The sequence below is a fragment of the Hemitrygon akajei genome, chromosome 8 (assembly GCF_048418815.1).
Source record: "Hemitrygon akajei chromosome 8, sHemAka1.3, whole genome shotgun sequence".
Classification (NCBI taxonomy): domain Eukaryota; kingdom Metazoa; phylum Chordata; class Chondrichthyes; order Myliobatiformes; family Dasyatidae; genus Hemitrygon; species Hemitrygon akajei.
Window position 1 is genome coordinate 43,649,558 of NC_133131.1, and position 21,081 is coordinate 43,670,638.

General features: G+C 40.4%; 1 protein-coding gene across 1 annotated transcript in view; it reads right to left on the minus strand.

Annotated features, from left to right (window-relative positions):
* Positions 1-21,081, minus strand: part of rasa4 (RAS p21 protein activator 4) — a 264,778-nt gene that overhangs the window by 229,121 nt on the left and 14,576 nt on the right. Inside the window, exon 2 of the mRNA XM_073053736.1 lies at positions 17,761-17,817. Within this exon, the coding sequence (XP_072909837.1) occupies positions 17,761-17,817 (57 nt within the window). The remainder of the gene's footprint in view (positions 1-17,760; positions 17,818-21,081) is intronic.

The window sequence follows — 21,081 nt, forward strand, 5'->3', positions numbered from 1 at the left end:
AATTCATAAGATCATTGAAACGTACACCATAATTGTGTCCCTGATATGAAACACGAAGCTAATTAAGCTTTATACCCACAGCATTGTGTATAATCTGTGTCTAGTTTTTTTTTACCAACAGGATTAGCGTTCAGGCAGTCACTCTCTCAATAACCTAAAGGCTGAAAGTGTTGCCCTCAACTGCCCTCTCATCTCGCTACCAATTCTAAATCTTGGCCTGCCTACTAAGGGCAAGTTACTTCCAGTGCGCACTTACTCTGCCTCTCATCAGCCCCACAGTAATACGCGCCCAGTCTGGCCAGAGTCTCTCAGTTCTCACTCTCTGTGCAGGTCTGCCCTCCTCCAGTAACCATCATTCTCCACATATTTGTGCTCCTTTGTCAAATCATTGAACCTGATTTGGATGTGCTGTTAAAATACAGAGCAAAAGGCCTAACTAAAAACTGAGAAGCTAAAACCTGCAGATGATGGAAATCCAGAATAAAATTAAAATAAAGCGATGGAAACATTCAGTGGGTCAGGCAGAATCTGAAGAGAAAGAGAAACAGAATGAATACCTCAGGCTTCCATTTCCACACATGTTGCCTGCCCTGCCAAGCCTTTTTGGCATTTTCTGTTCAATGTTTTACCACTTAGCTCAACTAAAAATTCAGCCTGAGTTAATTTTTACCTTTCAATCCCACTTCAAATGCCTGGCTCCATGGGAAGTGAAATGAAACTCAAGTTAGTCATTTAGGCAGAGCATTCCTGTGAAGTAGAACATAGAACGTAGAAATCTACAGCACATTACAGGCCATTCGGCCTACAATGTTGTGCCGACCATATTCTCTACTCTAGAAACTGCCCAGAAATTTTGTATTCCACAGAATCTGGAGCCCAAGTAGATTGGGTTTCCAGAGCCCAGAAAATAGGATGGTGATAGAAAAAGTCTACCCTTCATGGTTCTCTTTTTGATGGCAAGCCTTAGAGGATTATCCACACCACCCTGCCCAGGCAACAGCTGCACTATTGCCCACCTCCTTCGTCAGAAGAATCCAGAACGTTTTTAGGATTACCACCCACTTGGCTTTCAGATCACAGCCCAGCAACCCCCTCTCCTTTCCCAGCCATTATGTAAAAGCTATAAAGAATTTTGATTTACAATGCAGAGTGTAAAAAGGTTGGAACTGCATATTCAAAGCTGAGACAAATAATTGCAAAAATTATTCACACCTATTTAAAGCCACAAATAAAATTATTTCTTTATTTAATTACAGTAAAAACAATTTTCATCAACAGTTTAAGAGTTGACTTAACCATTCACTATGTTGCCCTTTCGCCTTTCATTGAGGTGGATGGGTTTGGTGCAGTGGTATCAGCTTCTCATTTCCAGAGTTTCAAAAGGCACATGAAAGCATCTCAGACAGTTTCCTTTTGAGAGCCATCTGATTTCTATGTGCAACAGCAAGTGTTCAAACTCTTCATCATTCTCAATACAAAGCTTTCAAAATAATTAAGGATTGAGAGCATGGGACTTGATTTTATTTGCCACTATGATAACAGTTTTAATGATTTGTGCAGCTGATCACTTGGGAATTTTTGGCAACAAGATGTTGTCTATGAATTACACAGTGAGTGGTAAATATGTCAGATACAGCCTTTTTAAAAAAAGAAATAACCCCACGGTAACGTCCTGATATTGACGGAACCCCATTTGTGCACAAGCAAGAATATTGATGACTGGAATGTCCTTCTCTTTAAAATATTGCTCAACAACTAAAGATAGTGGCTCCCCCTTCATATCTATTATGTTTCCTCGCAAATACACCCTTAGACATTCATTTCTTAATGCCAGAATTACCACGAGCTATCATGAAAAATGCGATTTACTGCCATCAACTTTCAAACAAACGAGAATTCATTGGGTGCAGTTCCCGAGGTTAACTGAGTCCACAGTAATGAGTCACAGAGGTTTTAATGACGCATCAAAATATTCCTTCAAGGTATCAATTCCAAAAATGTTGTAAGATGCAGGATTGATCCTAAAACAGATATTTTATGTTCTTATTTCCTTTGCAATCTCAGTGCCAGTAATTGCAATACCTTCGGTCTTCTTTGCTGAGGCCCAGAAGGGTCACTCGAAGCATAACATTTATCTCCAGTGTAAGTACTTATTCTGCAACAGATACACTGAAATGGTAATAGAGCAGACACACAAAATTACTTACTTACTGCCAGTTACGCCACTGGCGTTTAGGGCGGCAATGAAGGTACTATCAGTCATGCAAGTCCCGGGTGGAGACTCAGGAATACCGTTGCACTCAGATGTAGAAAGATTCTTCATTGCTGTTTCCATAACAGTTCTATTTTACCAGTCAGGGTTGTTATCCCCGAGCTGAACTTGGAGGACCAGTGGACCACTCTTAGTCCGACCTTTACCCTTTGACCTATTTGGCATGAATGACCCTACCAAGAGCCTAAGCATAACACCCTGACTCCAGCCAACATCGCTCTCCGGATCATTGAGGAACGCAAGCCTCCAAACCACAACAAGGTTGGGGTCCTCTTGGAGGAGATACACTAAGGGTAGATATAAATTTGTAGACAGTCAGACAATAAGGACAATTAAAGTGTGTGCTCTAGCTTACTGAGAGCACTCTGGTGTCCCTGTCAGCAAGCTGCAGATTCGAGAGCCTCTAAAGGGCAGAGGTACGTAGGACAACATGAGAAGTTGCACTTCATTAAACTGAAATTCTGCCTGCATTATCGAGTGTATGACCTCATGACAACATTTGAAGAGCCAGAGGGTTCTTTGATACCTCTGGTTTTTGTTGATCCCATGGCCAAATCACCAAAGATTGTACTCATAGGACTATGCCCTGCACAGTGGTACCGTGTTTCCTGCATTATAACACTGAGAAGTGCTTTGGAGTGTCAGCTCAGTCTTAGTAGTGTCCAGGTCACGTCCAAATAGATAGCTAATGGGTTCTTTACAGTAACTATGACAACCTTCAGAATATCCCATTCCTTTCCCTTTGGAGTGGAAGTCCATTCAGCTATAATTTAAAAACCTTGACCAATAGGCATAGGAACAGAATTAGGCCATTCTGCCCATCAGGTCTGCTCTGATATGGCTGATTTATTATCCCTCTCAACCCCATTTTCCTGCCTTCTCCCCGTAACCTTTGACATCCTGACTAAACAAGAACCTGTTAACCTCGCTTTAAATATACTCAATGATTTGGTTTCCACAGTCATCTATGGCAATGAATCCAACAGATTCACCACCCTCTGGCTAAAGGGATTCACCCTCATCGCTGTTCTAAATGGACAACCTCCATTCTGAGGCTGTGCCCTGGGTCCTAGACTCAACCACTATTGGGAAACATCCTCTCTGTGCCAATCTCCTCTCCATGCTAGTACCTTTCCTGTAATATCATGAGCGCTTATCTTGCTAAGCAGCTTCATGTGCAGCACCTTGTAAAAGGCCTTCTGAAAATCCAAGTGAACATCCTTTGACTCTCCTTTGTCTGTTATTTCCTCAAAGAAGACCAACAGTTCTGTAAGGTAAGATTTCCCCTTAAGGAAATCATGCTGACTTTGATCTACACTCATGAGCTTCCACGTACCCCAAAACCTCATCCTTACTAATGGACTCCACCATCTTCCCAACCATTGAAGTGAGGCCTACAGGCCTATAGCTTCCTTTCTTCTGCCTCCCTCCCTTCTTAAAGAGAGGAGTGACATTTGCAATTTTCCAGCCCTTCAGATTGTTCAAGAATGTAGTTATTCTTTAAAGATCTTTACCAATACCTCCAGAATCTCTTAAGCTGCCTCATTAAGAACTCTGGGGCGTAAACCACCTGGAACAGTTAACTTATCTACTTCAGACCTTTCAGCTTCACTTCCGCCCACTGACATTCTCAAATTTCTGGCATTCTGCTGCTTGTCTCCACAGTAAAGACTGATGCAAAATACTGAGAAGTTCATCTGCCATTTCTTTGTCCCCCATTACTACCTCTCCAGTGTCATTTTTCAGTGGTCTAATATCCAGTCTCACCTCTCTTTCACTTATTATATATGTGAAAACATTTGGTATCTTCTTTGATATTATTGGCTAGCTTACCTTCATATTTCATCTTTTATGATTTTTTAGTTGCCTAAGTTTGGTTTTTAACAGCTTCCCAATTCTCTAATTCCTGCCAATTTATATATTAATCTAGATGCCCTCTCTTTTGCTTTTATGCTGTCTTTGATTTTTTTTTGTCAACCATGGTTGCCTCATCCTGCTTTTAGAATACTTCTCCATGTTTGGAATGTATCTACCCTGTGCCTTCAAATTGCCCCCAGAAACTTCAACCATTAGTGTTCTGCTGTCATCCCTGCCAGTATCCCCTTCCAAAAAACTTAGACCAGCTCTTCTCTCATGCCTGTGTAATTCCCTTTACTCCGCTGGAATACTGATACATCAGACTTTATCTTCCCCCTCTCAGACTGCAGGGTGAATTCTATCATATTATGATCACTGCCTCCTAAATGTTCTTTTACCGTAAGCTCCCTGATCAAATCTGGTTCATTATACAACACCCGATCCAGAATTGCCTTTCCCCCAGTGGGCTCAACTACAAACTGCTCTGAAAAGCCATCTGGTAGACATTTCCCAATTTACCAGCATATTGCAAGTCCCCATGGCTATCATAACATCGTCCTTTTTACATTTCCCATTGGAAGTTATATCCTACATCACAGCTACTGTTCAGAGCTTGAATACAGCTCCCATCAGGGTGTTTATACACTTTAAGTTTCTTTAACCACAAGGATTCTACATCTTCTGATCCTATGTCATCTATTTTTTTTACCAACGTAAGCACCTCACCCCTCTGCCTAGCTGCTGGTCCTTTTGATGCAAAATGTATCCTTGGATGTTAAGCTCTCAACTATGATCTTCATTCAGTCACAACTCAGTAATGTCCAGAATGTCATACTTACCAATCTCTAACTGCACTATAAGATCATCTACCTTATTCCATGTGTGAATTTAAATATAATGCCTCCAGTCAATTATTTATCACCTTTTTTGATTTTGTCCCCATGTTGCAGTTCAACCCATCCCACTGTCTGCAATTTTAACCTATTACCTGCCTGTCTTTCCTCACAGTCTCAATGCAAACTGCATCAACTTGTATACCAACTGCCCCAACCTCAGCTTTATCACTCCAGTTCCCATACTCATGCTAACTTAGTTTAAACCCTCCCCAACAGTTCTAGCAAATCTGCCCACAAGGATAGGTTCAGGTGTAACAAGTCTTTTTTTTATACAGGTCATATCTTCCCCATGAAGAGATCCCAATGATCCAGAAATCTGAAACTCTGCCCCCCTACACCATGTCCTCAGCTACTCTTGCATCTGGACTATCATCTTATTCCTGCCCTAACTAGCATGTCTTACTGGCAGTAATCCAGAGTTGACTACTTTGGAAGGCTTTGACACAAACACAGACACTTATGTTTCAGACCAGAAAAATAATAGATACAGGGGTTCCATGGATTACAGAAAGCCTGATTCATATTAATTTGACTTCACACAACTTCTCCCATAAATGTTTTGTTAGGTTAGTAAATAATATTAAAATGTTTTGTGATGCATGATATCCTTAGATGCTGAGAAGGCTTTCAATCAGGTTGAATGGAATTATTTATTTAAAACCTTAGAAAAATTTAATTTTGGGCCCGATTTCATTCAATGGATCAAATTACTTTATTTATCTCCTTCTGCCCGGGTTCCTACTAATTTTCAGAATTCCAAACCATTTAAACGTCAATGTGGAACCAGACAAGGATGTCTTTTGAACCCTTTGCTCTTCGATCTGGCCTTAGAACCCTTAGGCATTGCTTTTCGAGAATCTAGTGATATCACTGGTATTTTAAGGAGAGGTACTACCTACAAAGTTTCGCTCTATGCTGATGACCTATTGCTTTTTATTTCTAATGTCGAGACTTGGTTATCTCCTGCGCTTTCTTTACTCTCCTGTTTCAGCCAGTTTTCAGGATATAAACTGAATTTACATAAGAGTGAACTTTTTCCTTTGAATAATTTGGTATCAATTAATACTAGCCTTCCTTTTAAAATTGTAAGATATCAATTTACCTATTTGGGTATAACAATTACTAAGAATTATAAACACCTACTTAAAGAAAATTTTCTTACCCTATTGAATTATGTAAAAAGGGCACTATCAAACTGGTCGCCCCTCTCATTATCATTGATTGGCCAAATTAATTCTATTAAAATTAATATCTTACCTAAATTTATATACCTTTTTCAGGCCTTACCTGTTTTTATTCCTAAATCCTTTTTTGATTCTCTTTATTCTATTCTATCTTCTTATATATGGAAAAACAAACATTCGCAACTGAATAAAGTTTGTCTTCAAAAAGCAAAAAATGAATGGAGGTTTAGCTTTACCAGATTTTAATTTTTATTACTGGGCAGTCAATAAATGAAATCTTATGTTGTGGTCATATTATATTAACCGTGAGGACTGTCCAGGGTGGGTTTCTTTAGAAGCTAACTCTGTTAATAAATTTTCTATCATTTCTCTTCTTGGATCCTCACTTCCTTTATCTTTAAATAAACTAACTGACAATTTGGTAGTTAAACATACTTTGAGGATCTGGGAACAATTTAGAAAATACTTTGGTTTATTAAGATTTTCTCTTTCAAGTCCCATTTTTTCTAATTTTTTTTTAAACCTATGACCGATCTAGTTTTTAAAGAATGGGATAGATTGGGTATTAAATGCTTCCAGGATTTGAATGTTGAAGGAAGTCTCTTTTCATTTGAACAATTGTCAGCTAAATATGGCTTACCAAAAACCCACTTTTTTTGATACCTACAAATTAGAGACTTTCTGCTATCTCAATTATATACATTTCCTAAAAGTCCCGGTAAGAACTTATTAGATGTAATTTCTAATTTGAAACATTTTCATAATGGTTCAATAGCCAATATTTCTGGCTTGTTGCTGGGAATGAGAAATGCTCCTTTAGACAAAATTAAAAATCTCTGGGAACAAGATTTACAGACTTCAATTTCTGAGGAAACTTGGAATGAAATTTTTAAATTGGTTAACACTTTATCGTTATGTGCCTGCCACGCCCTCCTACAATTTAAAGTGGTCCATAGGGCCCACATGACCAAGGATAAGCTATCTCGTTTTTATTTGGATATATCTCCCTAATGTGATAGATGTAACAATGGAGAAGCTTCACTAATTCATATGTTTTGGACATGTCCGAGTCTTGAAAAATATCAGAAGGAAGTATTCCAAACTTTCTCTGTACTTTGCAAAGTAAATTTTAAGCCTAACTATTTGACTGCCTTATTTGGTATTGTTGGAGGAAAAGATATTATTTTGGAGAGACAGGATTTGCACATTTTGGCTTTTATTTCTCTTATAGCTAGGAGGGCACTCTTGCTTAAATGGAAGAATGCTGTTCCGCCTACTCATGCTCAATGGTTACGTGATGTTATGTCATGCTTAAATTTAAAGAAGATTTGTTGTTCAATTTCTGAATCTTGTCAAGACTTCCAAACATTGTGGGGACAAATTTTGATCTATTTTCAAAACCTTTGATTTGCTGTTAAAGTACAGATGTTGGCTAATAACATATTTCACTATATGATAAAGATTTTTTTCCTTTTTTCTTTCTTTACCAAACAGCTTCGATCTTGGTAGCGGGCTTAGATTCTTTTTTTAGTATAATAAAATTATCACATTTCAATATCACGATTTAATTTAATTTACATGAATATAGAGTAATGAGATTGCAAGTGTGATTCAAATATAATGTATTTGGTATTATTTTATCTTTTTTTTACTTATAATATATATCTTCTTGTACTCTGTATTCTTTTATGTAGAAATTAATAAAAATATTGAAAAAGAAAATGTTTTGTGGTATTCATTAACAACTGAATACAGTAAATGTTCCATGAGCTTAATTATGGGTAGTGCTAGGGCAGATCAGAAGATAGTCAGTGAAACTGAAGAATTATAGGAAGCATATCCAAAGCAATATGATATACAGTGGATTGTGGTTAATTGGGCCACTGGTTAACCAGGACAGCCACTTACCTGGGACAACTCTTAAAGAACAAAGTACTAATCGAGAAAATAGCCAGGATTCCCTTTGTTTATTTGGTACACTATACCGCTTAACTGGGGCAGGACACTGTTGCTGAACAGTTTCTAACTAGTGTCAGGCACATACACTTACGCAGCCTTTAGGCACCATGCTTAGTGTGAACAGTTTTTGAGTAGCATCAGTTGCGTGCACTTGTGTTCAAGCAGCAGCAATTTTTTGTCACTAACAGTTGGTGAGAAATAAGCAGTAAGACAATTCAGAACCGTTTTACTCACTGCAGTTTCAAGCATTCGGGTTTAGAGATGCCAGAAATGGGAAGGAGAGAAAATAAAATGATTTCACTCCTTCAACAAGTTAGGAATTAGGCTAAATTTGAAGGTATCGGCGATCATCTTGAATGTTACAATGAAAATGAAGATTTGAAGGATGCAATTGTCAATAGCGTTGTATGAAGGCTAATATGAAGCATGAAGGTATGAAGTCCATTATCTAAACTAGGTGTCTGCACTGATTTTGTTCATCTACAGTCAATCTGGATGAATTCCTCTGTCGATAACAATTAGGGACTAATAGAGTTTCATAGTGCTGTAGTAGTATTGATCATAATCTAACTGGTTCTGTATTTAATTTAAATACATAATTTGTTACTCACTTAAACAATAGTTTATATTTTTATACCTTTTTAGCTAGCTCCATAAATCAGCTAATTGGGACAGCTGCTTAATTGGGCCAAAATGTATTGCTCCCAAATAACCAGAATCCACTGTATTTAGCAGTAGAAAACATACCACCGTACATTGCAGTACCGAGAGAAAATGAAATAGGACATCAGGAAGGAGAGACTCAATGATTCCAGCCAAAAGGCTTTTATCTTGCTTTTGGCAAAATCGCTCCTTTCTGACGTACAGAAAAAAATCAGCTTATGAGCAATTTTGAGGAACAGAATCCTTATATAACCTGTACTACAAAAAAGGGGACCGTATTGTATCCTCTGATGTGTTTGAACTCTTGCAGCCCTCCAGTCAATGAAAGCCCCATTGTCCATTATCATTTGCTTTTTCCATCTGAGCTAATTTATAATCCAATTTGACATCCCTTTGAACTTTACCTGAACATCATCTTTGTGGGACTTTTGATAGATATCTTGCCAACATCCATGTATGGTACCTCAAATGTAATACTCTCATTGACCCCTTCATGACCCTCTAAAAAATGCAAGGAAGTTAGGCAGTCATAAATATTGTTTTTTTGTAATCTATGTTAATAGTGCTGGATGTTATTGGCATCTCTCTGAATGTTGATATATTGTAAGTATATTGTTTCTCTAATTTTTTTCCTGAAATTTTTCAGAGGGGGAGCTAGAAGGAAGTCAGTTAGTTTAAAACTATGATAGAGAAAATGTTAGACTATTAAAGACATTGTAGCAGAGCACTTAGAAAATGTCAAGATAACCAAGCAGGGCTAACATGGTCTCTCTCGTCAAAAAGGAATCATGCTTGACTAATTTATTTTTCTTTGAAGCGGTAACATATGCTGAATAATAAGCTATTACTGAAAATAAAGACTGATGATGCATGAAGTAACAGTGTGAAGGTAAAGGATTGGCTGGCCAACAGAAAATGGTAATCAGACATACTGTAAATGTTTCTGCTGACTGATATGTGGCCGAGATTGGGGCTAGGGACTCAGTTTTAAGTATTTATGTAAAAGAACTTAGATGAAGGCATTGAAGGTGTGACTACTAAATTTTCTGATGTCACAAAGACAGGTTGAAGATAAAGTTGTGAAGAGGACATGGGAGCTATAAAGGGACGTAGGTAGACTGAAATTCAAAGTTCAAAGTATATATTTCACCATATACAACCTTAGAGGTCCATCTTCTTGTGAGCATACTCAGTAAGTCCAAGAACCATAATAGGATCAATGAAAGGCCGCACACAGCAGGGTGGACAAACAACCAATGTGCAAATACAATTAAAAAAAAAATCAAGAACATGAGATGAAGAGTCCTTGAAAGAAAACAAGCCCACAGGTTGTGGGAACAGTTCAGTGATGGGGCAAGTGAAGTTGAGTGAAGTTATCTCTTCTGTTTCAGGAGCCTGATGGTTGAAGTGTAATAACTGTTCCTCAACTTGCTGTTATGAGTCCTGAGGCTCCTGATAGCAGCAGCAAGAAGAGAGCTTGATCTGGGTGTTGGGGGTCCCTGATGATGGATGTTGTTGTCCTGCGACAGTGCTCTGTGTAGACGTGCTCAATGGTGGTGAGAGCTGTACCCACTACTTTTTGTAGGATTTTCCATTCAAGGGTTAAGTGAGTGAGTAGCTATAAGTAACTATGAAAAAAGTTCTCTTTGGCAGAGAAATAAAAAGTATATTATCTAAGCAGAGAGAGATTGCTGAGATTGCATATTAAATCATTTAAACCACACCCCCTCAACTGCTGCACCCTCTCTATTTGTGTCTCTCCTGTCTTACATATCCATGGCCCTGAAGAATGATGGTCTTGTGGGTGTTCAAAGCTAAAAATACTGGTGATGCAGTCAGGGTTCTCCTGATCCAATCATCTGGCCTAGTAGTCATTCATTCTTTCTCTGCCCGTAGACACAAATGTTAAGGGGTGACCATCTCTGAGGTTCAGTGAGCCTCACCCTTGCAAGCATTCTACAGTGACATCAGACACTACTCGAAGTCTGACATCTTCGTTTTCAGTTCATGACATTCCTGACTGTGGAAGGTAGAAAGCTTCCCCATGCAGCGTGTTCTACAGCACTGTGAAAGTCTGCCATGCCTCCATTTGCTTTCATAGAAACCAAAAATCTGAACACTTTCTGGCTACTTTAATAGTCAATTTAATCAAATAATTGCTGCTTCCTTGATTTGGTTCCATTTATTTACTACCAAGCAGCACTTTCCTCCTCTTCACTGAATTCCCATGCAGAATTTATCAGGTTTCTAACTTTGGCCCAATCACCTTTCACTGCTTTATCACCAACTTTCCCAACGGTCAGAAGCAAGGATGTAGATTGCTGATTGCAAAATCCACAGTTCAACTTGCCACTCCTCATATAATGAGGCAGATTCTGCCCTCCAACAGGCCTGAACAGCAACAAGGTTTGGCTTGATAGGTGGCAAGTGATATGATTGCCACAAAAAAAACAAAGTCTCATTATCACCACTTGACATTTGACTATCACCAAATCCCCGATAATCAAAGTACTAGAGTTACTGTAAACTGAAACAAAATTAACCAGATGAGTCAAATAAATAGTCTGCAAAACCAAGGCAGCGTCCAAGTATCCTGAAGTAAGCAACTCTCTATTTCTCTCCCAGCCACAAGTCATAAGTCAGGAGTGTGATGGAGTACGCTTTATTTTGATTTCAAAATGTCACTGGTTAATCCACAATATTTAATTTATACACATTACTTTGTTTATATATGTGTAATCCATCTGTAGATTTCATTAGTTTGTTGAATGTACTATTGTGCTTTACACTGGTCCATTGTCCCGTTTGATGGTATACATGTGTAGTTAAATGACAATAAACTCGGTGCAGGTTATGGTGTTTCTTTTTTTCAAAATTGGGTTCTTCAGGTTTCTTGCTTTGTCGCTGCCTGTAAGCAAACAAATCTCAAGGTGTATAATTTATATGTTCTTTGATAATAAATGTACTTTGATTGATCGATTCAGGATCAATGTAAGCAGTCCACTATAGTCACAGTCTGCTGTGGTGCGTTCATCCACAGTGTAACAAGCATGAAGGCCAAGTTCTCTGTTGGGGTTGTCACAGGATTCTGTTACATCCTTACCAGACAGAGCTTGAATCGATCCACAGGCAACTACTCCTGCATTCAGAAGAAACTCCGACAAGATTGCACAGGGCCCATGTCCATTATCTCAGAGGTAATCAGGTAAAGAATTGTTGGAGGAAGTCGGAGCTTCCAGCAGCTTATATGGAGGTAATGGGATAGTCAATGTTTCGGGTCATGGACCTGCATCAGGACTACCCCTTCGCCTGCTCAGATCCTGCTTGCTCGACTGAGTTCCTCCATCTGTTTGATGTCTGCATCGGATTCCAGAGCATGCCATCTCACGTGTCAACATGAATTCTGCTACACTGATACATTTAGAAAGGTATAACAGAATTCTTTGCCTAGCTGGTTAAGGTCTGGTTATTATTACAAATGTGACTTGGTCAGGGCCAGAGTGCAGGCGGGGCAGATTGCATGCAGAGCCGGGGCCCTGAGTGAAGGAAGACCCGAGGACTGATCGATTTAAGTACTGAGTTGAATTAGAAAGGTCAGGTACAGACCAAACCGGGATGGCAGAGCTCAGACCTGAGAGCATATTGATGCGGCAGGGTCCAAGAGTGAGGAAGAACCTGAGGTTGTGAATGATTTAAGCGCCAGGCCAGATTGAAGAGGTCAAGATTTTGGAGCCAGAGGCAAGGGATGGTCAGGTTCAGCTGGCTGTTCTGTGAGGTTTACTTGTCTCCGCACTGAACTGAAGCTGTGACCTGCAACTATCACAGTGCAGTCTCACTTCCAAATTGACTTCAGGGGGACACGGAGCGACCACTCTCCGCTGAACATCGACGGCTCCTCGGTAGAGATCGTCAAGAGCACCAAATTTCTTGGTGTTCACCTGGCAGAGAATCTCACCTGGTCCCTCAACACCAGCTCCAGAGCAAAGAAAGCCCAGCAGCATCTCTACTTTCTGCAAAGGCTGAGGAAAGTCCATATCCCACCCCCCATCCTCATCACATTCTACAGGGGTTGTATTGAGAGCATCCTGAGCAGCTGCATCACTGCCTGGTTTGGAAATTGCACCATCTTGGATCGCAAGACCCTGCAGCTGGTAGTGAGGTCAGCTGAGAAGATCATCGGGGTCTCTCTTCCCGCCATTACGGACATTTACACTACACGCTGCATCCGCAAAGTAAACAGCATTATGAAGGACCCCACACATCCCTCATACAAACTCTTCTCCCTCCTGCCATCTGGGAAAAGGCACTAAAGCATTCAGGCTCTCACAACCAGACTATGTAACAGTTTCTTTCCCCCAAGCTATCAGACTCCTCAATACCCGAAGCCTGGACTGACACCAACTTACATAAGTACAAACAATAAGTATTGTCTTGCTTATTATTTATTGTAATGCCTGCACTGTCTTGTGCACTTTATGCAGTCCTGGGTAGGTCTGTAGTCTAGTGTAGTTTTTTCCGTGTTGATTTTATGTAGTTTCAGTGTAGTTTTTGTATTGTTTCATGTAGCACCATGGTCCTGAAAAATGTCTCATTTTTACTGTGTAATGTGCCAGCAGTTATGGTCAAAATGACAATAAAAAGTGATTTGACTTGCCTTGCTTACTCCTAATGTTTGCCTGATTTTTTTTCTCTGCACATTGGGCGTTCAAGGGTCTTCTTTTGTTTCAACGGGTTCTATTGGGTTTCTTTGTTTTGTGGCTGCCCATATGGAGACGAATCTCAAGGTTGTATAAAGTATACTGCACATACTTTGATAATAAATGTACTTTAAACTTAGAATTATTGTGAAAATTCTTACGAGGAGCATATTGAGGAAGAAAACCTGCCTACCAAAGGAAAGATAAAGTCCTGTGGATATATGTGATCTAGCAGCTTCAGAGTTCAGAATGGAAATACTGACTCCACTAAGATACGTGTTAAACTCCATGTTATGTTACAGACAGACCGTGCTCCCATTCTGTCAACACACAGCTGAAGGTGGCTGTGAACTTTCATTATACACAATCATATTGGAATCAAATATTATAAATAACACAGCAAGCCAAGGAAACCACTTCATCACTTTAATGTAAGCTTTAGAGATGACTAACTTCCTTGACGTTTCCACATGTTTATTTTGTTTAACAAAGTTTTTGCCTTAAAAAGCTCCAGTTGGCTGCGTGCAGGGCAGCTAGCTGGCTAGCACTTCTGAAATCTGAGACCACATGATGCAACATGGAAGCCAGGAATATGCGATGATTTTGACATGACTAAGCATTGAGTCCTAGGACAAAGCTAAGTAAGTGGGGTGAAGGCATTGAATATACTTCTCAACCGACCCTTCAGATGCTTTTAGAGAACAACCCTGTTCACTTGAATGGACTTGCCAACCCAGACGGAAACATTAGGTGGAGGTACACAATTCATAGACCTATACAGTACAGAAACTGGCCCTTCAGCCCAAGTCATACATGCTAACAAAAATGTGTATCAAAGTTATTCCCATTTGCCTGCATTTGGCCCATATCCATCTCAAGTTCAAGTTTATTGTCACCTGACTATATGTATATACAAACAAAACAACATTCCTCCAGACCACAGTGCACCCACAGAGCACATAAACCAACAATGCTGAACTATATATAAGTTAATAAAATGTAATTCAAAATGCACGTAGTAGAGTGTAGCACAGATTAACAGTAAACAGAAAACAGCTCGCTGTCCTAGTGACGAGTCCTCGGTGATGGCAAGGTATTCATTAGTCTCACAGCCTGAGGGAAGACACTGTTAGCCAGTCTGGCTGTCTAGTCCTGATGCTCCTGTACCTTCTTCCTGACAGTAGTGGGTCAAAGGGATTGTGGGATGGGTGGGAGGAATCCTCAACAATGCTCTGGGCCCTTCACCCGCAATGTAAATGTCACAATTAGGAGGGAGGGTGACTTCGATGATCCTCTTGGAGGTTTTACTGTCCTCTTTAGGGTCTTCTGGTCTGATGCCTGGCAGCTTCTGTATCACACAGTGATGCAGCCAGACAGGTTACTCTCGATGGTGCTCCTGTAGAAAGTCGTTAAAGTGGGGGTGGGAGCCTTTCACGCCTCAGTCCCTTCAGAAAGTGGAGACACTGCTGTGCCTTCTTGACTAGTGAGGAGGTGTTGTGGGTCCAGGTTAGAAACGTTCTGTGCACAGCAAGGAACTGTGTGCTCGTCACTCCATGGCCGAGCCATTGATGTGTAATGGACAGTGGCCAAGCTGAGCCTTCCTAAAGTCCACAGTCATCTCTTTTGTCCACCTCCTCTCGGTACGCTGACCCATCATTGTTGCTGATGAGGCCAAACACTGCAGTATCATCAGCAAACCTGGTGAAGTGGTTTGAGCTGATTCTGGCATGCCACCGTGGGTCAGCGGTGGAATGAGCACACAACCCTGGGGGCACCGGTGCTCAGCATGATGGAGCTTGAGAAGTTACTGCCAACTCAGACCACCTGGGGTCTTTCCATCAAGACATCCAAGATCCAGTTATGGAGAGAGGTGTCACGTCCCAGCGAGGACAGTTTACCCACCAGCCTCTGAGGGGTGGTCATGTTAATTGCCAAGCTGAAGAAGATGAGAAGCATGCAGGCGTACAAGCATCAGTTTCTAAGTGGGACAGGATGGAGTGGAGGGCTGAGATGATGGCAACATCAGTGGACTGCTTTGAGCAGCAGGCAAATAGGAAAGATTCCTATGTAGCTAGAAGGTGAGATTTTATATGATCCATTACCAGCCACTCAAAGCACTTCATGATTGTTGCAGTCATTAATCATTTAGGCTAGTTATAGTTGCTCTCTTTGGCCCTGGAATGATGGTGGCTGCCTTGAAACCTGCAGGGATAGTGAACTGTTTCAGAGAGGTATTAAAGAAGTCCATTAAGACCTCTCTTAGTTGGGCCACACAGTCCCTCCCCACCTGATCAGGTAAGTTGTCCATCCCTGCAGCTTTACGTGGGTCCAACTCACCTTGGCTGTGGCCAGACAGGATGCCTGCTCCTGAGGAAAAGAGGAGGCATTCCTCAATGTCACATAATTCAATGCACAGAAGGCATCCAGCCTATCTGAAAGGGAGGCACTGCTGTCGTTGATGCACAGGGTGGACTTATAATCGGTTATGGTTTGTATACCTTGCCACGTGTGGAATGTCCGTGTACAGGAGGCCACCCCCCCTTTTTCGAATGTTCCCTTTACGACAGCTCGCTGTCACAAAAGACCTACATTAGTACCTGTTTTTGCTAACCAAAGAGGATTTTCACTTTTACGAAAAAAAGATGCCCTCTTTATACGTGTGTTTATCCCGCGAAAGACTACAATGACCGTGAAGCCTTGTGCGGGGAGTTGTTTGCACATGCATGTACGTGCACATGCATGTACGTGCCAATTTTTTTTTCTCTCCAAATCGATTTTGGCTCACTGTCTTCCCGAGTTTGATAAGTGAAACTACACCATACATACAATATTTCTACTTTATATAGGCTGTATATTTATCATATCATTCCTGCTTTTACTGTATGTTAGTGTTATATTAGGTTTTATGTGTTATTTGGTAGGTTATTTTTTGGGTCTGGGAACACTCAAAAATTGTTCCGATATAAATTAATGGTAATTGCTTCTTCGCTTTACGCCATTTCCGTTTATGAAAGGTTTCGTAGGAATGCTCTACCTTCAGATTGCGGGGGAAGCCTGTAACTGTCCAAATGTCTTTTAAATGCATTTGTCCCTGTCTCTAACCCCTCCTCTGGGAGCTCATTCCATATACCCAATAGCCTCTATGCAAAAATACTTGCCCCTCAGATCCCGTTTAAATCATTTTCATCTCACCTTAAGCCAATGCTCTCTATTTTTACACCAGCCTACCTTGGGAAAAAGATTATGACTATCTACACTGTCTGCGCTTCTCATAATTTCATATATCTCTGTAAAGACAGTCCTCAGCCTCCATTAGTTATCCAATTTATCTAAGTTCTCTTTATAACACAACACGCTCCAGTCCCAGCAAATTCTTCGTGAATCCTCTCTGCACCCTTTCCTATGCCATGGCAACCTCAACTACATACACATGATTTATTTGTTGTCCTCTATTCTAATATTGTTTAATTTATACACAAAAGGACTTTCATAAAAAATAAAATATGATTTTCTGATTTATTCTTTGAATAAATATCCTACTTCCTTACTGCCTGTTATGCCACTGGCGTTTAGGGCAGCAATGAAGGTTCTTCATCTCTGAAAGTCCATAGCGCCACACACAGATGTAGAATGATTCTTCATTGCTGTTTCTGTAACAATTTGTTTGACCAGTCAGGGTTATTAGCCCTGAGCTGAGCACCACCACCCCCCCCCCACCCAAACCTGGAGGACCAGCAGACCACTCTTAGTCTGACCTCTACCCTTTGACCTGTTGGGCAAGAGCCAAAGCACAAGGCCCTCATTCTAGCCAGCACAGCTCTCCGGGTTATTGAGACACGCAAGCCTCCAAACCCAACAACAAGGCTGTGGTCCACTTAGAGGTGAATTAATTTCAACTATCTTTAGATATCTCTGATTATCAAAGAAACACAGAAGCAGCTGAGCGCCAGCATGTTCCTCAGGATCTGCCTGCAGAGGCCTAGTCAATCGTCCCAGACTGCTCTGCCATTCCCTGCTGAGCATTCAAACACTTCAACCACTCTGACCCAATAGCTCACTCATGAGGGGGTACCCACTGACATGATGACCTCAGGGGGCAGACCCCAACAAGACTAGAATGCCGGTCAGAGAGAAAGAAAAGGAGCACTACCAGGACAAAGGAGGCCACACGATTATACAAAAGAACTAACTACATACGTAACCATTCTGCAAATCAAAAGTAATTTCCTTACCTGATTATTGTCTCATTGTCAATTCTCACAATGCAGTAAGGATCACTGCTTCCCGTTCTGAAAACAGAGAGAGAAGAGAAATGAGCAATTCCTCCCTCATGTTCAGGGAACTTAGCTGGTTAATATGACACCTCCCAGTAAATTAGGTGTTCACATTAATAACTGATTTCAAAAAGATCAAGAGCATTCATACAAAACCTCAAACATTTTAAGAAATCTTGATGTTAAATTCACACAGTGATAATACACAAATTAAGCGCAAGGGAAGACAAATTGGCATCTCCGGCCTGTTCCACCATTCAATAAAGTGATTGTATTCTCACTCGCTATGAAGCTAGAGAAATGCAAGAGGCAGTTGGCAGGGAGAAATAGGGTCAAATATGTCAAACGAGCATCCACTCTTCAAGTCTGAAAATGGCCACAACTTCATTGAGAAGACAGCACACTGTTACCATATGCCAACAACAACACAAGAACCTGGGCTGATGCCCCAATCAAGCATGGGGGAGAACTGTATCCCACCTTTCAGATGAGATGGTCGATCCTGTTGCTCTTTGAGGTAGATGATCCCAAGGTGATATTTTAAAGAATCAGTGAGCTACCACCAGTGTCCTGACCCACAGTTATCATCGGACATTACCATAAAAGATTATTGAGTGTTGTCTACTTCTTGTTTCTGGGTCTTGCTGTGCAAAAAAAAAGTCTCTTGTTGTTCTATATTGAAATCATGACAGACCTGGCAGCCAGTGAAGAAATTATGATATCTTTTGGAATATACTGAAAGGCACCATATCAATGGAAGTCACTTTCTCAGAGCAGAAAAGCCCCCAAAGCCAAGCAAAGAGAAGTCAACAGTCAAATGGGGCCATAATATCTAGTGTGAGAGCCCAATCATCCAATTACCAACCTAGGTCAGATATCTTAAAACAAATAATAAAATTCATCCTTTAACTAAAACCTTTGCCACATGATTTTGAGCCTCAATCATTTTCTAGATCCATCATTGCAATAATAGGTACTGAAGATCATACAGAGGTCTTGCATAGTTAAAAGCATTTAATTGTACAAATTGATTCAGTAAAATTTAATTCAGTTAACAGTTAGTAACTACCACAGTTACATTGCCTGAAGGAATCAAATGTTTATATAATGAAGAAAGGTCACAGGTGTACAATGTAAACTATTTCTGGCACTGCTAGAGGAAAAACTATGCTTAAGTTAGACTGTCTTTCCCACAGGCAACACAGCTACCTGACATAAAAAAGCAGAGCGCAAGTGCTTTTTTACAAAACTTTTTAGATTGAAGTTGTTAGACTGGCTGCAGGTCCACTTGTAAACTTGTCATGCAACAGTAAGTAATTATTAATAGACCTTGGCTATGACAGTCTTTTTTCTAAGATTAATTGTGATTTACTGGTGTTTTGTTCAATGCCTGTCATCTCGAGGATGATGAATATCCTCAACCCTAATGTGCAAGTGCACAGAGACAGAGAGATGTACTAAATACACAAGATTGAAGACCGAGCCACAGCAGTACAGCCCCAACACCGTGCCCCACAATTGTTCCTAGACAAGGATTTATGTTATCACTGCAGCAATAAATTTCATTTGCTAAGCTCAAAATCCACAGGTCATCAGTTCTATAGCAACAATCAATGCGCTTCTTCTGTGCTTAAAGTAGTCATTTACATTGAGTACAATAAAGCAATGTATTGAATGTACAAAAACAGTTTATTGACCACTTCTGGAAATGTGATGACTTATTGGTGAGGAAGCACTGGACAGTCATACGCTTCCCAGCTAATAACTTCACCCCTCCCCCTCTACCGGTTTCAACTATCACCTTGTACTTCTTCCTCCCTTCCCCCCACCTTCTTACTCTTACTTCTTTTATTTTCCTGTCCTGTTGAAGGGTCTCGGTCCAAACGTTGACCGTTTACTCTTTTCCATAGATGCTGCCTGGCCAGGTGAGTTCCTTCAGCATTTTGTGTGTGTTGCTTGGCTCCCCAACATCTGCAGGTTTTCTCATGTTTGTGTCATAAGCTTTCTAACTTCTTAAAAAACATAATAATTTTAATGACACAGGCATGTAAAGGGGACCGAGTCAAACAGTGAGAATAACCAGATGGACAAACAAAATAGACTCAAGGATCAAATGATTTTGTTCTGAATTGTCTACTTCTGTGATTCTCTGAAAATGTCACAGCAATTTAGACAGGGATGGGAAAAAGAAATTGACACATGAGTAGCATAAATCAGAAGTTTGTTGAAATGCTGGGCTTTGAGAAGGAATTTGGTCAAGGAAGAAAATAGAGGACAAAGATGGTCGAAAAAGGCAGCTGAAGCAGGTTAATGTAAAATAGATTGCAGTCTACAAGAGATGAAAGGAAAGGTACTGACTTTCCCAGATTGTCCTTGTGTTCTCCTCCTTGAATCAACTACTTTGTGAAGTTCAGCTTTGTTAATTAGGGAGCACAAGCAACAAGGCAGTGTGTTTACACTCTAGCAAACCCTGCTGATAATAACCCTACTTTCTACAACTATGTTTGAAAGGTGCTATTTTAAGACAAGAGTGAAGTAATCATACAAATGGAGAATCTGAAACATCGCTGTTTTAACATTCAGGTTCCTGGACATCATTATTTCACAGGATCCCGTGGGAGAATCATATCTCCTTCATTAATGAAAAGGCTCCGCAGAGGATAAAACTTTTGGCAGCAGTGGGAAAACTCCATCTTCCCCAGAACATACTGGTGTAATTCTACACTGCCATTATAGAGAGCACCCTCACACTGGCCATTGCTGACTGGTTTGGTGCAGCATCCTCTCATGATGTACAAACACTACAGTGAACTGTTAGGTCAGCCAAAAAAGGTCATTGACTGCAGTCTACCATCTCTGTTGCATTGCACGCATTTAGGACAAAGAAGCAGGCAGGGACAATCATTGTGAGCACTACCCTCCCCGCAAATTGCATTTTCCTAAGGCCTCCTTTCTGGAAAGTGCATTAGGGCTATTAAAACTTTAACTTCATTAAAATTTCCTTTTCCCTGCCCAGCCAGTTAATCTGATTAACCACTCTACTTAGCCCCCCTGCCACACCTCTCTATCTATTACCCCTGTCACTACACTGCTCTGTAAACACTCTAAACCACTTTTTATAATGCTGTTTACATTGTAAATACATGCTGATATTTATGCACATTTTATTCCACATCCGTACTTTAACCTCTAACTTTATTTGCATATACATAATTCTTGATCCTTTATAATGTTGAATGTTGTTGTTTTTTGTGGCATGCTGTGCCCTGACCAACTTAC